The 22296-nt window shown below is 36.2% G+C and overlaps 1 protein-coding gene and 1 pseudogene across 1 annotated transcript; both read left to right on the plus strand.

Annotated features, from left to right (window-relative positions):
* Positions 1-8: 8 nt before the first annotated feature.
* LOC110767433 (uncharacterized) lies at positions 9-10887 on the plus strand. The gene is made up of 3 exons (XM_088249926.1): positions 9-1022; positions 9981-10056; positions 10479-10887. Exons 1-3 carry the CDS (start codon positions 924-926, stop codon positions 10625-10627), a joined length of 324 nt encoding a protein of 107 aa, XP_088106052.1. The 5' UTR covers positions 9-923; the 3' UTR covers positions 10628-10887.
* Positions 10888-18906: 8019 nt separating this feature from the next.
* LOC110767428 (uncharacterized) lies at positions 18907-21649 on the plus strand (annotated as a pseudogene).
* The last annotated feature ends 647 nt before the right edge of the window (positions 21650-22296 follow it).

The following is a 22296-nucleotide window of genomic DNA, read 5'->3' on the forward strand; positions in this document are numbered from 1 at the left end:
TTTATCATTTAAATAAGTTAAATGTCTTTGGTTTACAATAGTTGCTGAAGGTTTTGATTCCAATCTTTATTGCGTGAGTTAATTGCTTAGTTGGGATCAAATTTTGTTCTTAACGTGCAAGTGTTTTATGTGGTTTAATTGCTTGGTTAAAAACCCAACGTTCACTTGGAGTCGGTAATCTCCTATATAATAAAACATTCGAGCTATACGTTAAAAAAAGGAGAAATGAGATTGGCACCTTTCTTTATTATTTTCTCCTCCACATTCTTGAGTTTGTGTTTCAATTTGTTTTTATTTTATCAAGGGAAATATTTGAGTTGTTCATCTGACCCAAGTATTGCGAGTGTAAGCTTATGAGGGTCATAAGTTGTTGTATCCTAGAGGGTAGGGCGCCATACAATCTTGCTACACCGAGACATGGTCTCTGAGGGGTGAAATATACTCTTAAGGACAGTGAATGACACGCCTCAACCTAAAACTATTTTTCTACTCAAGTATCAATGGAGACCAAATTCTACATCCCAAAAAATAAGTATTTTACAGTACTTCCATTAATTTTATTTAATCTACTATATCAATGTAAATTACAATTTTCTAATATATATTTTCTGTGAAATTTTGCAGGAAAAGTAGCATCATTCAACCAAATTTCTCCAACACATCCTCCATTGGCTAGAAGTCTTGTACAACTCAAAAATCTTACGATATCCAGGTGTCAAATCATGGAAGAGATAGTACCAACAAACGAATCCAATGAGGAAGATACAGATCATAACATGTTTAGTCAGCTATAAGATCTAAAGCTACAATTTCTTCCGAACCTCAGCAGATTCTGCTCAGCACGTCGTTCTATTAATTTTCATTCCTTGGAGATATTGCATCTAAAGGATTGTTCTAAATTGGAGACATTCATCTTTGATCCCATGAGTACAAATAGCACAATCAACAAAGCAACTGAAGAGATCAGGGACTCCATGGAGAATATTGGGACTGATGCACAATACTTTCTTTTTGACGAAAAGGTAAGTTATGCCTTTATTTCTCGTTTTTCTTTCAGCGTTTATTTCTCATTATTCTTTCATGCATATTGTTTCTTACTAGGATTGAAATTATATCCAAGTTACAATTCATTTAAACGGTATATTAATTTATTAGTTTTTTATTGAGAAAGAAAAGGTGTTAGCTTTTATTTAGTATACAATATTCAATGATTCATATTATGACGAAAGTATGATCCATTCTGGAAAGTCAATTTATAATGAAATATGGTGTTCAATAGAAATGTGTTACCGGTAGCACTTCAACTAGAATATCTTATATATTAAATTAATAGACTAATAAACTTTGAGGCCAACTTTTCTTTTTCAGTTAATTGTCATATTAGACCTTTACTTTTTGTCTACTCATTTTAGAATTTATACAACTAATTAGCATGTAAATTGTCATTTCCGTAATTAAAGATGAATTGTAAACTAAAATATCTTTCCCTTCCAAATGATGGAAGAGATGGTATCAACAAGTGGATACAATCAAGAGCATACAAATAACATGTTTTGCAATCTAAAATATCTTTCCCTTTCTTTATGCATTTATTTCCGATTAATGTGTCCGCCATTAGTGAAAAAAGGTTTATGAGATGAATATATATACATGTAGGATTTCCTAGCTAGGAGAGGTTGATCATCCGTGACCTACCTGTATTGAGGACTATATGGCACAACAGACTTGCCCCAAACTCCTTTTGCAAGCTCAAGAAAGTTGAAATTTGGAGATGCGACACTTTAATTAATATCTTTGCGCCAAGTATGATGGGAAGATTGAATGCTTTAGAAACCTTAAGAATACAAGAATGCAAGTCACTACAAGTGGTATTTGAACAAACATATGACACATCAACTACTCAGTTGAAAACTTTTGAGTGTCCAAATCTTGATTCTATAAAAATTTATTGGTGTGAGAGTTTGAAAAATATCTTTTCAGCCTCAGTGGCCAAGGGTCTTCAGCAGCTGAACGAGATGTATGTGGAGATTTGTGGAATATTGGAAGAAATTGTTGCCAAGGAAGAAGTAGAAACTACACCTGAGTTTGTGTTCGCTAAAGTAACACTTGTGCAATTTAAAAATCTGCCCCAACTGAGAAGTTTCTATCCGGGGTTGCATGTTTCCAAGTGGCTATTACTCAAAACATTGAGATTCTTTCCAGGAAAGATTTGATTCGGGCCTTATCTGTACACCAATCAAACAACCTTTTTTGTTAGTTGACAAGGTACAAAATTCTCTTACACTATTTGCTCCTGTAGCGAAACTCCTCTCTATATATTTTCTTTGCAATTTTTATTATTATTAAGTATTACAGATTTTTCTTTTATTAAAATGATTTGTTGGCCTCCACCTTGTCAAAAAATTTAAAGCACGTCCATTGAATAAAAACAATAGTCGAGATTAAAAGGAGTAGTAATTTACTATATATATGTATATAAAACAAAATATAGGCTTGGAAATTTAAATAGAGAAAAAAAAAACTTTTGAAAGTTAAAATAATTCAGTCGGTGACATAAGATGAATATAGTGTCACCAAGGATCCAGGAACACCTTGGTCACTTGCCGTTAGATCTCATCCAACTGTAAATAATGATTCAAGTCTTAAATAATTTAAAAAACACTTTCTGAAATTTCAATTACACCAACAAAAAAAAACAAAAAAACTAAATGCTTAAACCCACTCACTGTCTTGCGTTTCCCTTTCACCCTCCAGAAATGCCTCCTTTCTTTTCTGTATTGGATTCCCCAGTAGAGTACATGAAATCAACAAATAAGACCATATAAAGAAAAACTGAATAAACACTGAATTTAGCCAAGAAACGAAAAACCCAAAGAACCTCACAAAAATCGAAACTGGAAATTGACAAGAGACTGAGGGAGAACAGAGGCCAAGCGAACACCACCGAATATAGTATTTAGTTATGTAACTGGCCAAGTGGGTTGACAATGACATCTAGACGTTGATATTATTTAAGGGTAATCCATTCCCCAACTTGGAAAGGTTATATTTGGACGAGAACACAAAGATTCGGTATGAAGCGCATGGTCCACACGGAGGAAGAAGTAATGTGAGCATGTCAGAGCTGAAACAATTGCATCAACTAACAGCATTATGTGGAAGCAAATTATCCTAGTGTTGGCTGCGCAAATCTCACGGCTTGGTGCTCCGGGCCGAGGGGATATGCGTCAACACGTGACGCTCTTCTTTTGGATGCGGTGCGGTTGTGCGCGGGCGTGCCAGCATGATCTACCGTGCGTCTAGGGGGTGATGTGTTTGGATAAAATGGTTTAAGTGGTGTGCCTGTTTGAGTTCGACTTCTAATCAAACGATTGTGGCCGAGAGAGGAACTGATCTCCGCCGTCAGGTTCACGGCCTGAGCTACAAGGCCGTTTGGCGGTGGCGTTGGTGGTGGGTTTTGGGCAGTGTTCCGGCGCGTTGCTCAGAGAGCGACGGTCGTATGATATATGGGGTGGATGGAAGAGTAACAGAGATGGTGCTCCGGCGCCTCGAAAAATCGAGGGTCGTATGATATATTGATGAATGAATTTTCCTTACAATCTATCACTACTCCTAGGAAAGCAAGTAAAGGTATTGAAAGTGCATTACAGGAAAATATAATTTGCTCCGTGGGAGGCTTTTGGTTTGGTGTTTGAACCCTTTGAATGTAGCTCGAGCTTAGTATTTATAGGAAAAGCTCTGGAGGAGTAATCGAGGCTGAAAATCCGCATGGTGGAGCCTGATCAGAGCAAGTGGGTAGTCCAATCGACATTTGGGATCGTGAAGCATGGTGGTGTGACCCCATAAATCCCGGTAAATCTCAGCCGCCGCCCTGATCATGGGTTCTGCACCCCTGGCCGTGGAGACGCATTTAATGCTATGATAGCTAGTGACCTAATCTCTCAAGCTGTAAGAATGTTTGCGCCTAACCACCCTGATTTCCTTCACCAAACCCTGACTTTAGTCACTTCCCTTCTTCCCTCGTGCATTAAATGCCTTTTCGCAGCTAGTGGGTTTGCTGCAACAGTCAGAGGCGTTACTTCATTAAATGAAGTGTGGGACCTTGTTGCCACGTGGCGATTTAACCTTGATATCTTCGGCCGTGTCTCTTATGCCCTTTGGCCTCGGCCGTTGCGAGGCCGAGAGGATTCCGCTTTCGCAACTTTTCTTTTGTTTTTTAGGAAGGCAAAATGCCTAATGAACCGCCACGTTTCAGTTCAAGAGTAGGTGCTAGGGTCGAGAGGAAGTCCCTTCGGCCAGTTTATGACCGTGATTTATTAGGCACAAACACCTAGGTAAAATAATTAAGCCAATCAATTTGGGAATTATTTGACCTAATTTGGAGTTACTCGATTTAATTAGGAGTTACCTAATTTGATTGGGAGTTACCTGATTTAATTGGGGATTTAGTTGATTCTTGCCTTAATCAGGGATTTGATTTAAATCAAATCCCTAATTACACCAATCTCGCCAAATCAAGAAAGAATAATTTCTTTCCATCTATGGAATTATTTTTCTGAAACCCTAGCCTCCGAGGCTTCTATAAATAGATAGTTACGCACAAAGGTTGAGGTATGTCTAAAATTCTATCTGAAACTCTGCAGAAATTCTCTCTTACAAACCCTAGCCGCCATCAGTGGCGGATCCAGGAATTTTGTTTGCAGGGGTCAACGTCTAAAAGGTAAAAAAAAATTATACAAAATAGAACCAAAAAAAAATTTGAAACGATAATATTATAATTCTTAATTAATAGAAAAAAACCACAGTACAATTGTCCACGACGAGTTTTCATATTCTTAGGTTGACAAGGACCCTTTTGTAGATATGCTGTTCGAACTTCGTTTCGAATGTTAGGATCATAATCCAACATTTGAGGTCGAAGTCCAGGGTCTGTAGGAAGATTATTCATAAGATCTTGTAACTCACTTTCTTTCGAACTACCCACATCTCTTGAGTCTGAACTATCCACATTATCCGAACTAGAAGTAGTTGATGAGAACTTTCTCTTATAGAATCTTTCCATAACTTCCTATTCAAAAAACATACAAACTAATTAATCATCCAAATTGCAAAGATTTATTCTAACTAACCAAAATAATCAACATATTAATCAATCCTATTAAAGCATAAAAAGATTAGGAAATAGGTAACATAATTTCAATTTGAGGGATAAAATCCATCATATTAAAACATACAAACTAATTAAATCATACAAAATAACATATAATTAATTAAAAACTCTAATTCATTCAAACTAATCAACATATTAATCAATCTCATTAAAGCATAAAAAGATTAGGAAATAGGTAACATAATTTCAATTTGAGGGACAAAATCCATCATATTAAAACATACAAACTAATTAAATCATACAAACTAACATATAATTAATTAAAAACTCTATTTCATTCAAACTAATCAACATATTAATCAATCTCATCAAAGCACAAAAAGATTAGGAAATAGGAGGATAACATATTTTCAATTTTGAGAGGAAATTTCAAACCAAATTGAATTTGGGGTTTGCTGCCGCCACTAGATGAGGAGGTCGCTGACGCCGAAGGGTTATTCACGTGGGGAGGCTATCGGATTGAGTGAAGGATGAGTAGAATTAGGGGTTGGGGTTGGAGATTTAGGGTTTGAATGAGAGGAATGAGTGAAAAACTCATTCCGCAATCTTTTTTATCGAGCTGCATTTCTGTCTGTGCCTTTTTTTTTGTTTTTTTTACCTGAGCCAAAACGACGTCGTTTTGGCCAGGTCGTTTTATAAAAAAATCCACTTAAGTGGAACGACGTCGTTTTGACGTCAGGAAACAAAAAAAAAATTCTGAAGTGCTGGGCTCCTCGCGTGCGCGTTGGGCAGCAAGTGAGCTTGCTTGCTCTTGGCCATGGCTGCCCCTCTTTGGGGCATTTCATCAAACACCTTCTAGGCATTTGCAGGGGTCAAGTTCCTGGGTTCCAATGGAGGATTCCGAGCTTGCGGGGGTCAATTGACCCCCCTTGCCCCTACGTGGATCCGCCACTGGCCGCCATACTTTTTCTCTCTCTCACACAAGGCTCCGGCCACCACACACAGCTCCGGCCTCCCGATTTACACCATACATACAACTCTGTACCCTTTCTGTTAGCTATTGTTTTCCTACAAATATTTGAACTAACTTAGGCATCGGAGGGCGTTTGACCAACACCCCTTGAGTGTGGTCCTCTTATTCCGATTTATTTTGCAGGGAGAAAGAGAGGACGAATGGGAAGAAGGAATCTTAGACGAATATTCCCGTGGGACGAAATTCGCTCCCACAAATTGGTGCTTTCATTGAGAGCGCGAAATAATACTCAAAGCGTGCTCCAAATCCATTTTCCACACTTTATTTCAAACAACCATGGTTGATACAAGACGTACGAAGAGTAACACCATCACGACGGACCCGTCTCATGGTTTGGTGGTGGAAACCTCGCTGCAACCGCACGGAACCGTGGCTACCAACACCCTGCAGCCGCCTTCTCAAGTTGTACAACCACCTTTAGTTGTTGGAGTACCAGAATAGCCACTGCAAACAGCCGCTGGAATTGTAAAACAGCCGCTGCAGACAGCTCCTGGAATTGCAGAACAGCCACCACATGGCCTCGTGACCTCCAACCTTGCACCCACAAGCGCTAGCTGCCAGAGCTGCTCTGCCGCTCCATCTTGCCGCCAAAACACAGCAGCAGCCGCACCACTCAGCTACCGGATTTGCTACACAGCCTCACAGCTACTTCGACGCCGTCAGAGACTTGGAGCAGATCCATTCTCTCCCTCCTCTGCAACCACACTTGACGTATGCACCTGTTTACACATCTAACGGAGCCCTAGCCCATATGCCATTGGGCCCAATTGACAGGACCCGACCCAAATTTCACTTTGGAATCCGAGCCGAACCCTGTGCGTGTCCGACACCTGGCAGGTGCCGGGCACAAATGACCTAATTGCCATTCTAGTCAAAATTCAAATAAAACTAGGGTTTGACTTCTGCCAAAAAATTTAGCAGAGTCTCCCCTGTAAATTGACCAATCCCAAAATAATACCTGTCAAACATACAAATAAATATGTACACCAACTGCCAGCATGCAAATAATTACATTCTAACAGTTAAACATACATTCAAGGGCAATATCAGAGCTCTACACATAATAGGTTACAAGTATAATACAATTATACATAACCCTACATTGCAAAATGACGTGGCGGAAGGTGGTCTCAGCCCGGTGGTGGCGCACTGACGCACGACTACTGCCTGGGGGGGCAAAACATTAAAAAGGTGAGTGGACCAAAAACGAAGTTTTCTAAAAATACATAAGAACGTACTAACCCCACTTTAAAAACAATTATGAAACTAAATCACTTCTTATAGATATACTCGTACTGAAATCAATGCATTCATATATATATATATATATATAGTCAATCACACATTTGATCAAACATTAATTCATTAAAAGCATTGAAATAAACTTTTTTCTACCACCTAGGTGTACCCATTTATTATTCCGTCAATTCCTTATAATCCGTCAATTCCTTATAATCCGTCAATTCCTTCCTCGTGCCACTGGAGTGATATGTCCTTGCAGACCTCGGGAAACACAAAGTTACCCGAGCCAGAAATTCTTCAAACCGCCGGCCCAAACTCATATCATAGGTGTAACACCTAATTTGGAACCACTTTTGTTCTTGGACTAGGGCCAAAAAGTGGCTGGAAGTGGCCGGAATCACGATCTCAAAACTCGCAGAACTTTGAATCCAAAATCAACCCACCAAACCTCTTAATCTCTCAAATCCTACCCAATCATCAATTAGAGGATGAAAAATAGTCAAAAATCCATACCTCACTCGACTGGATTGGTGGCCGGAGGAGAGAGAAATCACCGGTGAAAATTCTGTCAAAAATCGGCGATTTCTGCGACTGATTCCGGTGGGATCCGACGGCGGTTGGCATCGGGAAGGGCTGGGGTGAGGTGGCGGCGCGGCGGCGATCCTTCCTGTGGTGGTGGTTTGAAAGGAGGGGGGGCGACGGGCTGAACGGAACAACCCCGGGGGGGGGGGGGGGGGGGGGGGGGGTTGTCGAGTGCGAGAGAGAGGGAGAGTGAGGAGAGAGAAAGGGAGATGGGTTTTAAAAAAAAATCTTATCTTGCAAATTACCGTTTTGCCCCTCAACGTATTTTGCTCGTATTTTCTTCATTATACCTCCGATTCGAGTTCACTACGTGTCTACGGACTCGTTTCGTTGGGCTCTACGCAATGGTACAAGTGTATTTCCCAAATTCTTTCCCGGTCAAAAAGTCAACTTTAAAACCTAATAAAATATTCTAGAGGCAAAATTGTCTTTTCCTCTAATAAATTATTCATTAAAAATTAATTAAGGTTTGGGTTATTACACCAATGCACACCTCTCTACTTGATCCGTGCAGTCAGGTGGGCCTTAACTCATGGGTTGATAATTCATATTTTGAAGTATTTTAATAGCTAAAATTACTAAAATGCACATGTCACGTCAGCACAATTAACGATTTTATGGATGAAAATTTACGGAAGTGGTAAAGTAAGAAAATTTCAATAGTTTTTAGAGATTATGGGAGTTAAGTGAGAAAAGTTCAATTTCAAAGGGGGTAAAGTAAGACTGAGCATCCGTTTCAGGAGAAACACTTATATGAAACGAGGATAACACTATTTTGCTATCCATGTCCAATCACTGTATGCCACTCGTAATAATTTTTCCACGTGACAGGATGTGATTGGCCAAAAATAACAAAACAGTGGTATACCCATTCATACAAGTTTCAAGTTTTTTCTGCCGTTTCAAGGGTAAAAAATAAGGAAATTGGCGGCTTTGCCCCCGGCGCAGCTAATTTATTCAATATTATCCCCATTTTGAAATCTAATCACAAATATCCCCTATAAAAACTTCCTATTGACAACTTATTGCCCATCCTTCACTTAGGTTTTTTTTGTTCTCAGTCGTTGCTCTTCTTCTTCCTCTTCTATCTAGTCTCTTCCTCATCCTCTTCTTCCTTCTGCCAAACCTCACAGGAATCCACCTCCACCATAGAATCTCGCTGAACTCAATCTCCTCTTAGTTATATCTTCAAACTAGGAGCTAATTTGAACCTCAAGGTTGAACCCCAAATTTGGAATCGAACCCTAGCCAAGGCGTGACTCACCACCTCCGTCGTCGGCCTCCATAACAGAGCCACAATCGTGACTCTCCACCTCCGTCGTCGACTTCCACCACAAAGCCACGACACCTTCATCTTCGATCTTCACTGTGGTGAGTTCTAATATTGGTTTTGCTTTTTTTTTTTTTGGGTTTCTGTTATTGATTGAGATTATTGGGTGATTACTTTTACTATTTTGAATGAGACAATAATGGGTTTTTGTTGTGGTTTGTTTGCTGTTTCTGTGATTGAATGAAATTTACCAACTATTTCTTGTGGTTGTCAAGCTCTTGGACTTGGATACATTGTTTTGTACTTAAGATTTGTCTCTGAAATCATGCATACACTGTTTTGTGATTGAAACTTGGACATGCAAACCTCCTTGAAAGTGGTGTATTCACTCTTTTGTGACTGTGATTTGTTTGTGAAATCGCTTAGGTGATATATCAAATTAGGACTTCTGGCTTTTCTGAGCAACCTGTAAGAATACATATAAAACTCATAGATGCTCTCTGAAATAACAGTAATGTGGGTTTTAACTGTAAGAAACCAACATCATAATTTGAAACCAGTAGCACCACCAACAAATGTAAGATTCTCATCCTTTACTTCTTTTGAAAGTGATTGGAGAGTTTGTAAGTTTTATGAGAATGCCAATATTTTAACATACGTTTGATAGTGTAAAGTTGGCATATGTTGGATCTTTGTTTTCTCTATTTTTTCGTAATTCAATCCTAGATCTGTTTTTGGTGCAGTCTATACAATCCTCAAGGTTGGTATCATGCCAAGGTTGTGTTGGTGCGGTGAAAAGGGTTCTTGGAAAACTTGAAGGTTTGTTGACAGCTCTTTGCATTTATCTAGTTCCATTGTCTTGCTCTTCTTCTTCTCTGAGACTGTGCTTCTTTAATTGTTTGAACAATGCCAAATGCACTATTGATGATTTTCTGATTTCCTGATTTCCTGATTTGTATTTTTATTCGCCTGCGAGGACACACATTCACTTCACCCATGTTTATAATTACTTTTATATTGCAATTGAGTAGTATGAAATTGTGTGCATGAATGTGAACTTTAATTTTGCAATGGTATTGTCTTGTGAAAGCTTGCCATATGAAGAATTGGGTCATTTAGAAAAGCCAACAATCTATATGAATTTTGATAATGGTTTCAATTGTGATTGAATATTATGTTTTTGTTTCCATTATGATTGAATGATTTACTTCTAATTTGCATTTTTAATCCATTTTATACAGATGGAAGATTGTCTTGTTTCAAGTGGCGGCATTTTTTTGGGGAGGAAATTGCTAACTTTCAGCTTAAATTCGGGTCTAAGAGGACATGTCCTGGAATTTTAATTATAGATATAAATTGTGTTAAAATTCCCGACCAAGAGGAGATGTAAATTTTTTGCTTTTTGCCACTTTCTTATGTATATCTTAAGATGTAATGAGATAACATTGCTTCCATAGTAGGGAAATTGGGAAATTATGGGTATAAGAATGTGATTTCATCAAGGACGTCACATCCTTTTTTGAGAAAACACGTTATATACATTCAGTGTATATTACGTGTATATTGTCTATATATTGCTTGTTTATTGTTTGTGTATAACCATTTATTGCCTTTTATTGTCATTGTATTGTATGTTTATTGCCAATTTATAGCTTGTGTCATTTTTTAAGGAAAAATTAATATAAACTCTTATGGCTTGTATTGCCCATGTATATGGCTTATATTGCGTAGGTATTGCCCCTATATATAGCATAATATGTATTTCTCCTTTTTAATTACTTTGATTAGTAATTATGTTTTAGTTATTATTTACTTAGTGAATATTAAAGGAAAAAAAGAAAAAGAAAAATTGAATTACTATTTATTAAGTAATATAATTCATGAAATTAATTAAAATATTTAATACTAATTAAATAAATAATAATGAAAATATAATTACTAATTTAACTAATTAAATCAGTCAAATCTGTTATTTAATTTCTAAAAATAAAATTTTGAAAAATTAATTAACCTAGACATCCTAATTTTATATTTAATTTTTTTAAAAAGACCTCTCCCGACGAAATTTTGTCGGCACAAGTCTATTGGACCTCTCCCGACAAAATTTCGTCGGCATAGGTTATTTTGTCGGGAGAAACCTAATCCGACAACTATTTGCCGGCATAGACCTATGCCGACGAAATTTCGTCGGGAGAAGTATTTGTGTTATTTTTTAAATTTCTTTTAAAAAATATGTAAAATTAGTGTCTTTAAAATATTGTCTTATATATATATATATACATATGTATGTCCGTATTTTTCAATAATACATTCGTATTCTATACACGTCTACTATTTTTTAAAAAGCAAACGTACAATAGTCGTATTGTACATGCACATACGTATTTCTAATGCTTAATACACATATTTTTTTACAAATGTTTTAGTAATTCTCACAAAGTTCACGTATTATACAAATAATTCTCACATATTATTAAATACGAATAATATATGTTATAAAAATTATACTAAAATATTATATAGTGACTTATTAATATCTACTTTGGATATGTTGAAACTAGCAAATTAATATCTATAAAGTACAAGCTAATGAAACTTAGAGGGTCCTCTTTTCTTTTTTTAATTTATATATTAAATAGTATAGATAGACCTTTTAGAATAGTATAGCCGTGCGGCAATATTACGATTTTGTTTTTTCCAAAAATAATATAGTGACACGTGGCGTCCAATCGTTGGAGGGTCCTTGAAATGAAAATAAATAAATAAATTAGTACAGCCGGCCGGCTATACTCTGTGTTTTTAATTTTTAGAAAAAAGTAGAATTGTATTGACACGTGGCGCCTAATGATTGGGGTCCTCTTTTTTTATATATATAAAATAGTACAGCCGCACGGCTATACGCAGTTTTATAAATGTTTTTGGAAAAGGTATAGCCGCACGGCTATACTATTTTACGAACCCTTTAAGTAGCGTAATATGTATTTCTCCTTTTTAATTACTTTGATTAGTAATTATTTACTTAGTGAATATTAAAGGAAAAAAAGAAAAAGAAAAATTGAATTACTATTTATTAAGTAATATAATTCATGAAATTAATTACAATATTTAATACTAATTAAATAAATAATAATGAAAATATAATTACTAATTTAACTAATTAAATCAGTCAAATCTGTTATTTAATTTCTAAAAATAAAATTTTGAAAAATTAATTAACCTAGACATCCTAATTTTATATTTAATTTTTTTTTAAAGATCTCTCCCGACGAAATTTTGTCGGCACAAGTCTATTGGACCTGTCCCGACAAAACTTCGTCGGCATAGGTTATTTTGTCGGGAGAAACCTTAACCGACAACTATTTGCCGGCATAGACCTATGCCGACGAAATTTCGTCGGGAGAAGTGTTTGTGTTATTTTTTAAATTTCTTTTAAAAAATATGTAAAATTAGTGTCTTTAAAATATTGTCTTATATATATATATATACATATGTATGTCCGTATTTTTCAATAATACATTCGTATTCTATACACGTCTACTATTTTTTAAAAAGCAAACGTACAATAGTCGTATTGTACATGCACATACGTATTTCTAATGCTTAATACACATTTTTTTTTTACAAATGTTTTAGTAATTCGCACAAAGTTCACGTATTATACAAATAATTCTCACATATTATTAAATACGAATAATATATGTTATAAAAATGATACTAAAATATTATATAGTGACTTATTAATATCTACTTTGGATATGTTGAAACTAGCAAATTAATATCTATAAAGTACAAGCTAATGAAACTTGGAGGGTCCTCTTTTCTTTTTTTAATTTATATATTAAATAGTATAGATAGACCTTTCAGAATAGTATAGCCGTGCGGCAATATTACGATTTTGTTTTTTCCAAAAATAATATAGTGACACGTGGCGTCCAATCGTTGGAGGGTCCTTTAAAAAAAATAAATAAATAAATTAGTACAGCCGGCCGGCTATACTCTGTGTTTTTAATTTTTAGAAAAAAGTAGAATTGTATTGACACGTGGCGCCTAATGATTGGGGTCCTCTTTTTTTATATATAAAATAGTCCAGCCGCACGGCTATACGCAGTTTTATAAATGTTTTTGAAAAAAGTATAGACGCACGGCTATACTATTTTACGAACCCTTTAAGTAGCATAATATGTATTTCTCCTTTTTAATTACTTTGATTAGTAATTATGTTTTAGTTATTATTTACTTAGTGAATATTAAAGGAAAAAAAGAAAAAGAAAAATTGAATTACTATTTATTAAGTAATATAATTCATGAAATTAATTAAAATATTTAATACTAATTAAATAAATAATAATGAAAATATAATTACTAATTTAACTAATTAAATCAGTCAAATCTGTTATTTAATTTCTAAAAATAAAATTTTGAAAAATTAATTAACCTAGACATCCTAATTTTATATTTAATTTTTTTTAAAAGACCTCTCCCGACGAAATTTTGTCGGCACAAGGCTTGTATTGTGCAAATAGGAGGACTCTCAAACCAATTAATGCAAAAAATAGCAAAAACCAATTAATATAGTGAAAATAAGATCGCAATAGGAGGCTATATAGTAGCAATACTAAGGCAATATGAGGCTATTGTCTTAATATTGCCTTTGTATTGTACAGATAGTGTATGCATATTGCCACCCTATTGGATGTATATTGTAATACTATTGCTATCGTATTATGGTTATATTGCTCCAATATTGCCTCTATAGTGTATGTATATTGGCCTAATATTGCTATTATATCGTATGTCAATGGCCATTTGTTGCATTCCTAAGAGGACACAAATTAATGTGCAAACAACCAATTAAAAATACCCGCAAGTGCACGAATCTAACGAAGTATAGATTATGTAAGTACGGGGTCGATCCCACGAAGAACTTGTCGGCTTCCTATAAGTTCTAATTTGAGTACGTAAAGAACACTTAATTGACACACCACAAATGCACAAATGCAAAATGGAAACTAAAAATGAGTAAAGAAGTGTAAAAGAAATGAAACAACACAAGAAAACTAAACAAAAACAAAAACAGCATTTTCTATCGCCATTTTATCACCACTTTATCACATGTGAACAGTGCCGTGAACAGTGAACAGTGCGACCGGTCGTGAACAGTGACGACCGGTCGTTTTGGACAGATTCATGTGCGACCGGTCGCCTAAACAGTAACGACCGGTCGTTTTGGGCAGATTCGTTTCTCTGTTTTTCCAGTTTCGACCTTTGTCCAGTGTTTTGCCTATAACTTTCCAACCTTTTATCCAAATTTCACGTTCTTTATACGGTTGGATTCGGCACACAAAAACGAAGAACACAACGCGGACCAAAAGTCCAAAACAATTATAGAAACAAATAAAATCAGTGACAAAGACACATAACGTGTCAAACATGCACACACACACACACACACACACATTTGGGGGGGGGGGGGGGGGGTTTGGTTTTGGTTCAAGTGACCTAATTCTAATGCATGAAAGTAAATGGACTTTGAAATTGAATAAGAAAGGCAGAGATGAATTATCAAAGAGTGGAATCAAGATGTAACAAACACTAGGGTTTCGGAATCCACCCTAAACAATTCTACCAATGTTCATGGATACTCAAGTGATGAACTCTAAACGTGTTGTTGAAGATGTTCGCAATCAAGACCAGTACGAGTGGCTCAAGACGCATTGATTCTCTCTAATGTACGTAAAGTGCAGTACGAGTGCTACAATACTTGTGCCTTCCCTATAATCGAATCTAGGTGTGCTTAGTACTTTGATTCAATTACAAGAAAAACCCATTAAGTTCAAAGAGAATATGAACATCACAAGAACCCTAATAGCATGGTGTTTACATTAGGTATTCAAGAAACCAATTCACATGGATGATTCTTACTTCATCCATTTATTGCTTAGGATAACATGAAGATACACATAATCCCAACAATCTCAAGAAGCATGCTTTCAAAGGTGATCAATCAAAGAAGAACATACATCAAGGATAGATTAATTTGGTGAATTGGAATTCATCAACAATATCTAGAAATTCATACACTCAAGCATCAAAACAATAAGGTAATCATGTTTAGGGCCTCAACCTAAGCCCTAGCTATGGAGTTTAGTTCCTCATACTTATTTCAAATACAAACTCAAAACAAAACTAGAAAGAAGTTACAGATTTTGTGAACATGGGAGCTCAAAGTCTTCAATGGTGGAAATCTCTTCCACTTCTTGCTTTGTTGCCCTTGTCTTCCTCCTTGAGCTCCCTAGCTCCAAGCTTCATCTCCAGCTCCAAAATCTCTGCAAATTGTGGAATTGATACCATGCCTTTCAAATGGCTGATGCTCTTTGTACTCCTCTCTCCTCCTTTCCAGCTTTTCCAAAATATCTTTTAATATAAAACAATTACTTTTGTTAAAGCCTTAAGCCTTGTCTCCTTGCCATGATGGGCTCTTTTGTTATTGTCTTCACCAAGATGCTCTTTGTTTCAGATAATATCTCTCATTTACTAAGGTAATTTCTTGTTACCAAGTGTTATGGTAACAAGAAGAATCAAGATGACACAATGGAGGTAAAAGCTGGCCAATTTCGGATTTCCAGAGCTGTGGTAACATGCTGGATTGGTTGGATAGGCAATACTTGTCCAATGGAGCTCAAATTTGGATATGTTGTAGTTAACATCCATTGGAACAAGTCTCATGAAGATCTTCACCTCATCCGAGCACCAGAGCATGTTGATCCCAGGCCAAGAAGTTGACCTACGAAAATGAACAAAATCAGAATTTATAACCAATAATGCACTTTTAGCTCATTTTCATTCTAACCAAGGTAAAATCTAAGAAAACACAAAAAGGAAGTACAAAGCTATAAAATGTCAAGAACTAACTCAAAATAATAGGTGAATAACATGAAAAATCATGTGTAAAAATGAACCGAACACCATTTGGTCTAATAACAGTCTCCACTTCGTTGAAAGTAATCCTGAATTCAAATCTCACGAACACGACAATTGTTATCCATCCTTATATTAGCATGAATTGATGTTGACCTTTCAAATGACAGTTGGAGTTGCACATCGATTCATATTCAAAAGGAAAGTAATTCTCTCCCTCAATGAATCTTCGTTCAAAAGAAGGCAGCTATCAAATATTGGGTACAAAAATGCAAGATCCACGGTAAATTAATTGGGCACAAACCACATATTACAAAACCATGATGATTTTTGGCATGCTTAAAAAGAGAAGGGCCAAATACAACAGAAAAGAAAATTCATTCAAGCTTCTCACCAAACATGGCTCAAGCACTCGACCATGGTTTCAATCCAAACCTACCCAACAAGGGCATACCACGTGTCCATCGTAACAGAAGAGTGGCATTTACAAAGCATGAACTGCAATATGTTTCTTTTTCTCCTAAACAAAATTGTTACTAAAATGGAACAAAAGATCCCTAACATAGAGCAATACAAGCAAAGATAGTCAATTTTCATACACACAAAATTAGTCCTCATCCATCCCTGTAGGCTGATCTCTCTTACTGGGGCCACCTGCTGGTTTTGCCATTATAATCTGCAAGATAGTCAAAGCACTATCAACAACCTTTTTTTTAACGAAGGTATTAAACATTAAATAGGCTGCAATCAGATAGATTTATCATTTCTCACACATTTTTAGCTAGCCAGAAAACCCCCAGCATATAGATTTTCTATTTACTATCAAGCCTTCTGCACTGAAGCCATATTCATTATAAAGTTCAACATTTCCCAAAAGTAACTTTCAATTTTATTTTATTTTTCCAAGTTAAAAACTAACATTTGCGACCGTTCTTTTGAGTTATAAAGGAGTTTGTATTCTGAGTAGACACGTGCATACATGCATCTGTGCCAAGTTAGGGGAACTTTGAAAAAAAAAAAAAAAAAGACTTCACAAAAAGTATGAAAGTATAAAATTAAATAAATAAATAAAAAGAATAGTCAACTAATTCATAAAGCCTCGACTTTTTTATTATTTTTAAACTGTATGTAGTTTAGCATTTTTTTTGCTTTGGCCTCAAAGATGCAATCAGGGATTCATAGATGTAGTTCATACCAAATTAGGGTACTTCAAAATTAGGAAAACCATTGACAAATACGTAGTAACTAGTTACCTGATCTACCCGTAGAACAGTGCAGGCAGCATCTACAGCATACTTGAGAGCAAAGAACCTGTAACAAACAGCCCAAGAAAGAAGATTGATACTTATATCTCATACGAAACAACTTCCTGGCCAACTTAAAGATATTGATTTCAATAAATTAATGAAACAGAACTATCTAAAGTTCATAAAATACCCAAAATGTTTGAAGTCGAGATGTCTCCAAGTTACTATTTATCAGTTATCCAAAGAAATCCTCACTTATTCCCGAATGCTATAATTCGTAAAAATCCTAAATGCAAACCATCAATACTATTTGTAAAACAAATAAAAAATACAAAGGTTGGCATTGTCACTCTGTTATCCTCTAGAAACCAACCATCTAATGAAAAAGAAAGATAAGAAACCTTTCGTAGTGGATATGTGGCTTAACTATTTACACAAATGAAATATAATAAAGAAAATAACTGAATGACTGGGTCCCATGGTGAATAAAGGCTTTCAGCACAAAGATGTAGTTGTTAGACCACCAAATCATGAACTAAATTTTATACATCATATATGCATAACCTCCTAGCCCTATCAGCCGGCCAATGGACTTCAAAATGCACCACAATCCTCAAAACACCCATGCCAGTAAGTCACAGTTTGATACAGAAAATCAAGTCCAAGATTGAATTACGAAAAATAGAGAAAACCAAGATCCAACATATGCCAACTTTACAATATTAAACTTATGTTAAAATATTGGCATTCTCATAAAACTTACAAACTCCAGTCACTTTTGGAGATATCCTCCACCTCCAGACATAATCAATTTATATAGTTCATTCAAAAATCACATCCCAAAACAGAACAAACAAATTCAGATCATTGAACCAAATAACTGTGTTTTTTCAATTGTTTTTTGTCAGAATAAAAACCTAACTCAGTAATCCAATTCAATAAGCAAAAGAAAATCTTCAAAATCATTGTAGATTGGACAAGCTTCAAGCATAATATTCCTGAAGACAAACTGAAAAATATTTGTTGCACAATCCCAAAATTTTGGTTCAAAAAGTTCTTGTATAATCCCACTGAAATAACATTCTCTACATAAGCTGAAAATATAGAGAGAGTAAAATTTTAAATTAAACCCATAATTATGTTTCAACAAATTTCTGTACAATCTCACCCAAATTTGCCTTGGAGGGACTTGAACTCACATCAAGCACCAAAAACCCAAACCCATATATGAAATTGAAACAAGGAGAAGAAAACCCAAATGTGCAGGAGAAAAGCCAAGCTGGTTACCTGAGACGCCATCTCTAGGCATGGAGGTTGAGAGAGGTGACAGAGAGTGAGAGATGAAGGTGGAAAGGTGGTCGTCGCTGATTTGGGTTAGGGTTTCTGAGGAGGTAACAGTGACTGTCGCTGATGTGGGTGCGAACGAGAGAGAGAGAGAGAGAGAGAGAGAGAGAGAGAGAGAGAGAGAGAGAGAGAGAGAGAGAGAGAGAGAGAAGAGAGGAGGGGAAGGGAGATTCTATGGTGGAGCTGAATATAACTAAGATATAACTAAGAGGAGATAGAGTTAGGGAGATTCTATGGAGGATGTGGATTTTGTGAGGTTTGGGAGAAGGAAGAAGAGGAAGAGCAAGAGCAAGACTGAGAAAAAAAAAACTAAGTGAAGGATGGGCAATAGGCTGTCAATAGCGAGTTTTTATAAGGGGCATTAGTGATTGGGTTTCAAAATAAGGATATTAGTGAATAAATTAGGTGAGCCAGGAGTAAAGCCGCCAATTTCCCTAAAAAATAATTAAGCCTATCATTAATAGAAGTTAGCATTTTATTTTTTCGCGCGACCAGCAACAGCAGAATGAAGAAAAGTAGACTAATGCCAGAAAACAAAATGAAAAATGAAGTCTTTTGACTCGGAACTGAAATAAAGAGGAAAGGTCATGTGGAAGTGAGTAATGGTTGAGGGACTTGAGCGTTTTAAAAGGAAACTCGTTCGAGGTCTGAGAGCTTCCTTCCCAACTCACTTTCATTCAAGTTTGAATATCGGCTGAGACTCTGAGATGCTGAAGATGATGACGGCAACTGCATCTTCTTATGGCAGCAGAGGTATGCCTTCTCTTCACTCTACTGTTTTTGTTCTCTTGAACACTTACTCAGCCTTGTTTCATTCTCAACCCTCAAATTCGAAGCCAATCAAATCTAGAAACACCCATCTTGTTAGAGACCCAACAACAGTCTCAAATCTTGAGGATGCTTTCAATGTGTTCGATGAAATGCTTCACATGAGTCCTCTGCCTTCGGTTGTCCGTTTCACTCAAATCTTGGGTCGTGTTGCGAAATTGAAACATTATTCGGCCGTCCTCTCTTTGTATAACCAAATGTGTCTGTTGGGAATTGGTGCTGATGTTTATACTCTAAACATTAGCATTAATTGCTATTGCCATCTGAACCAAATGGGGTTTAGTTTATCTGTCTTGGGACAATTCTTTAAATTTGGTTTTGAACCAAATGTCAGTACCTTCACCACTCTAATCAAGGGATTTCTTCTCGAGAATAGAGTGGCTGAGGCTGCAGAAATTTTCAACAAAATGATGAAGCCTGATGTGGTTACTTTCAGCACACTAATTAAGGGCTTTTGCATGACTGGTAATAACAGTGCAGCTATTCAATTGCTGAGAAGGATGGAGGAAGGAGCTTGCAAGCCTGACCTAGTTGTCTATAGCACGATCATCGACAGTCTTTGTAAGGATACACTAGTTGTTGATGCACTGAACCTCTTCTCAGAAATGATAGCAAATTAGGAGAGTGGGAAGAAGCTACGAGGTTGTTGAATGAAATGGTGAGTAGAAATATCTTTCCAAATGTGCACACCTTCAATGTCTTGGTAGACACACTTTGTAAAGAAGGGATGGTTGGGGAAGCACAAACCGTGGTCGAAATGATGAGTGAAAGAGATATTGAACCTGATACTGTTACGTAAGTTCATTTGTGGACGGTTACTGTTTACGAGGAGAAATGGACAAGGCAAGATAAGTTTTTGAACTAATGCTTTGCAAGAACTCCATGACTGATGTTTTTAGTTATAGCATATTGATAAATGGATATTGTAAGCATAAAAAAGTCGATGATGCCATGATGCTTTTTATGGAAATGTCTCGTAAGGGATTGGTTCCTGATACCATTACTTATACCACTCTTATAGATGGTTTCTGCAAACTGGGGAGAATACATGATGCACAGAAGTTGTTCTGTAATATGAAAGCTTCTGGCCAACTTCCAGATGTTCAAACTTATGCTGTTTTACTGGATGGCCTTTGTAAAAATCAACAACTTTCGTTGGCAATGGAACTTTTTGGAGAGATCGAAGGCAAGAAGTTGGATATTGGTATTGTGATTTACAATATTCTTATTGAAGGTTTGTGCATAGCTGGAAAAATTGAATCTGCAAGGAACCTTTTCTATGATTTATCATCAAAAGGACTTCAACCTAATGTCAGGACATATACTATAATGATTAATGGGTTTTGTAATGGGGGCCTGATAAGTGGAGCGGCAAAGTTGCTTAAAGAAATGGAAGAGAAAGGACGTCCTCCAGATGATTGCACCTATAATACACTTATCAGAGGGTTTATCAATAGTAATGAGATATGCAGGGCAAGGGGACTTATTCATGAAATGGTAGAGAGGGGTTTCTCTGCCGATGCATCAACTGTGACATTGTTAGTTGATTTATTGTCCAAAGCTAAAGTAGATCCTGCTTTGTTGCCATTGATACAAAACTCATTATGAAGTTCATTTTCATCTTTGAAAGCTGGAAGAGTTCATTCTCATGAACTGTGATGGTGATGCATCTATGACAACCATGAATGCATTTTATTTGTTAAAATGTAAATTTTACTAATATTTCATGTAGTTGCTTCTGGTCTTTATAAATGGGTGCTATCGTTGGGTTGTGTGATAGTTGCTAATGGTGGGTTGATGGCGGTGTTGGTGCTGGTGCAGTCACAGCTATTCTTGAAGTGGTTTGCAGTTCTTGAAATGGACTTGAATTTCATCATCTTCTCTTCAGGCCTCAAACAAAACTCTCTTATTTCTCCATGAGCACCACAACTCTCTTATGTTCCTCCTCAAACTAATCTTACAAATTTCTTATTTATGATTTCCTGTTGCATCTAAGAATTTTATCTGTGGTTGGGGCGAAGGATCCTATATCTATTGCTCTCCATTATTACTTCAATAAAAATTTATAATCTGCAGTGCTGACGAGCCAACCTTGTCTAGACTTCTAGTCAATCTGAACTCGACAGTTACTTAGACTAGCCAAATCTATCTAGTAATGCTGTGCTCTGTGTTAGAGTTGATATAATTATGAACTGACCCATTATTCATAACCTTTTCATCACCAAATAAAAATTCAGTTCTCCTTTAAGCTGATAAAATGAAGAGGAGAAAGATTCATTCCAGTGAAGGAACCCGCGTGTGGGGTGGATTTGACCGTCAAAGTATAATTAAAAAGTTGAATTCCGAAATAAAAATAAGCAACTTTTCCAAAATAAGCCGTAAAGAATGGAAAGCTAATTCCTTGAAAATATACACAAATAGTTTGGTCCATGTATTTTAAAAGTCTGTACTTTACAATTTTATAAATTACGAATTATTACACCATTGGCCCTTCTGTCAAGTTAATATTAATGTTTTTTTTTGGGGTGAAAACCAAGGTATCCCCACGCGATTGCGGAGACTAACCCTCGAGGTACTGTCGGGCGCAAAGCGGGGACCTCTCCCAACAAAGTCTGCTCTATTCGCAAGCGCCTGGGATCAAACCCAGGTATTAATGTTTTTTGATGTAGCACTCAATTGGTCTATATTTTTGTTAAGATTGTCTTTGAAAAAGAAGTTCTTA

This window comes from Prunus avium, chromosome 3 (genome assembly GCF_965620075.1).
Source record: "Prunus avium chromosome 3, drPruAviu1.hap1.1, whole genome shotgun sequence".
Classification (NCBI taxonomy): Eukaryota; Viridiplantae; Streptophyta; class Magnoliopsida; order Rosales; family Rosaceae; genus Prunus; species Prunus avium.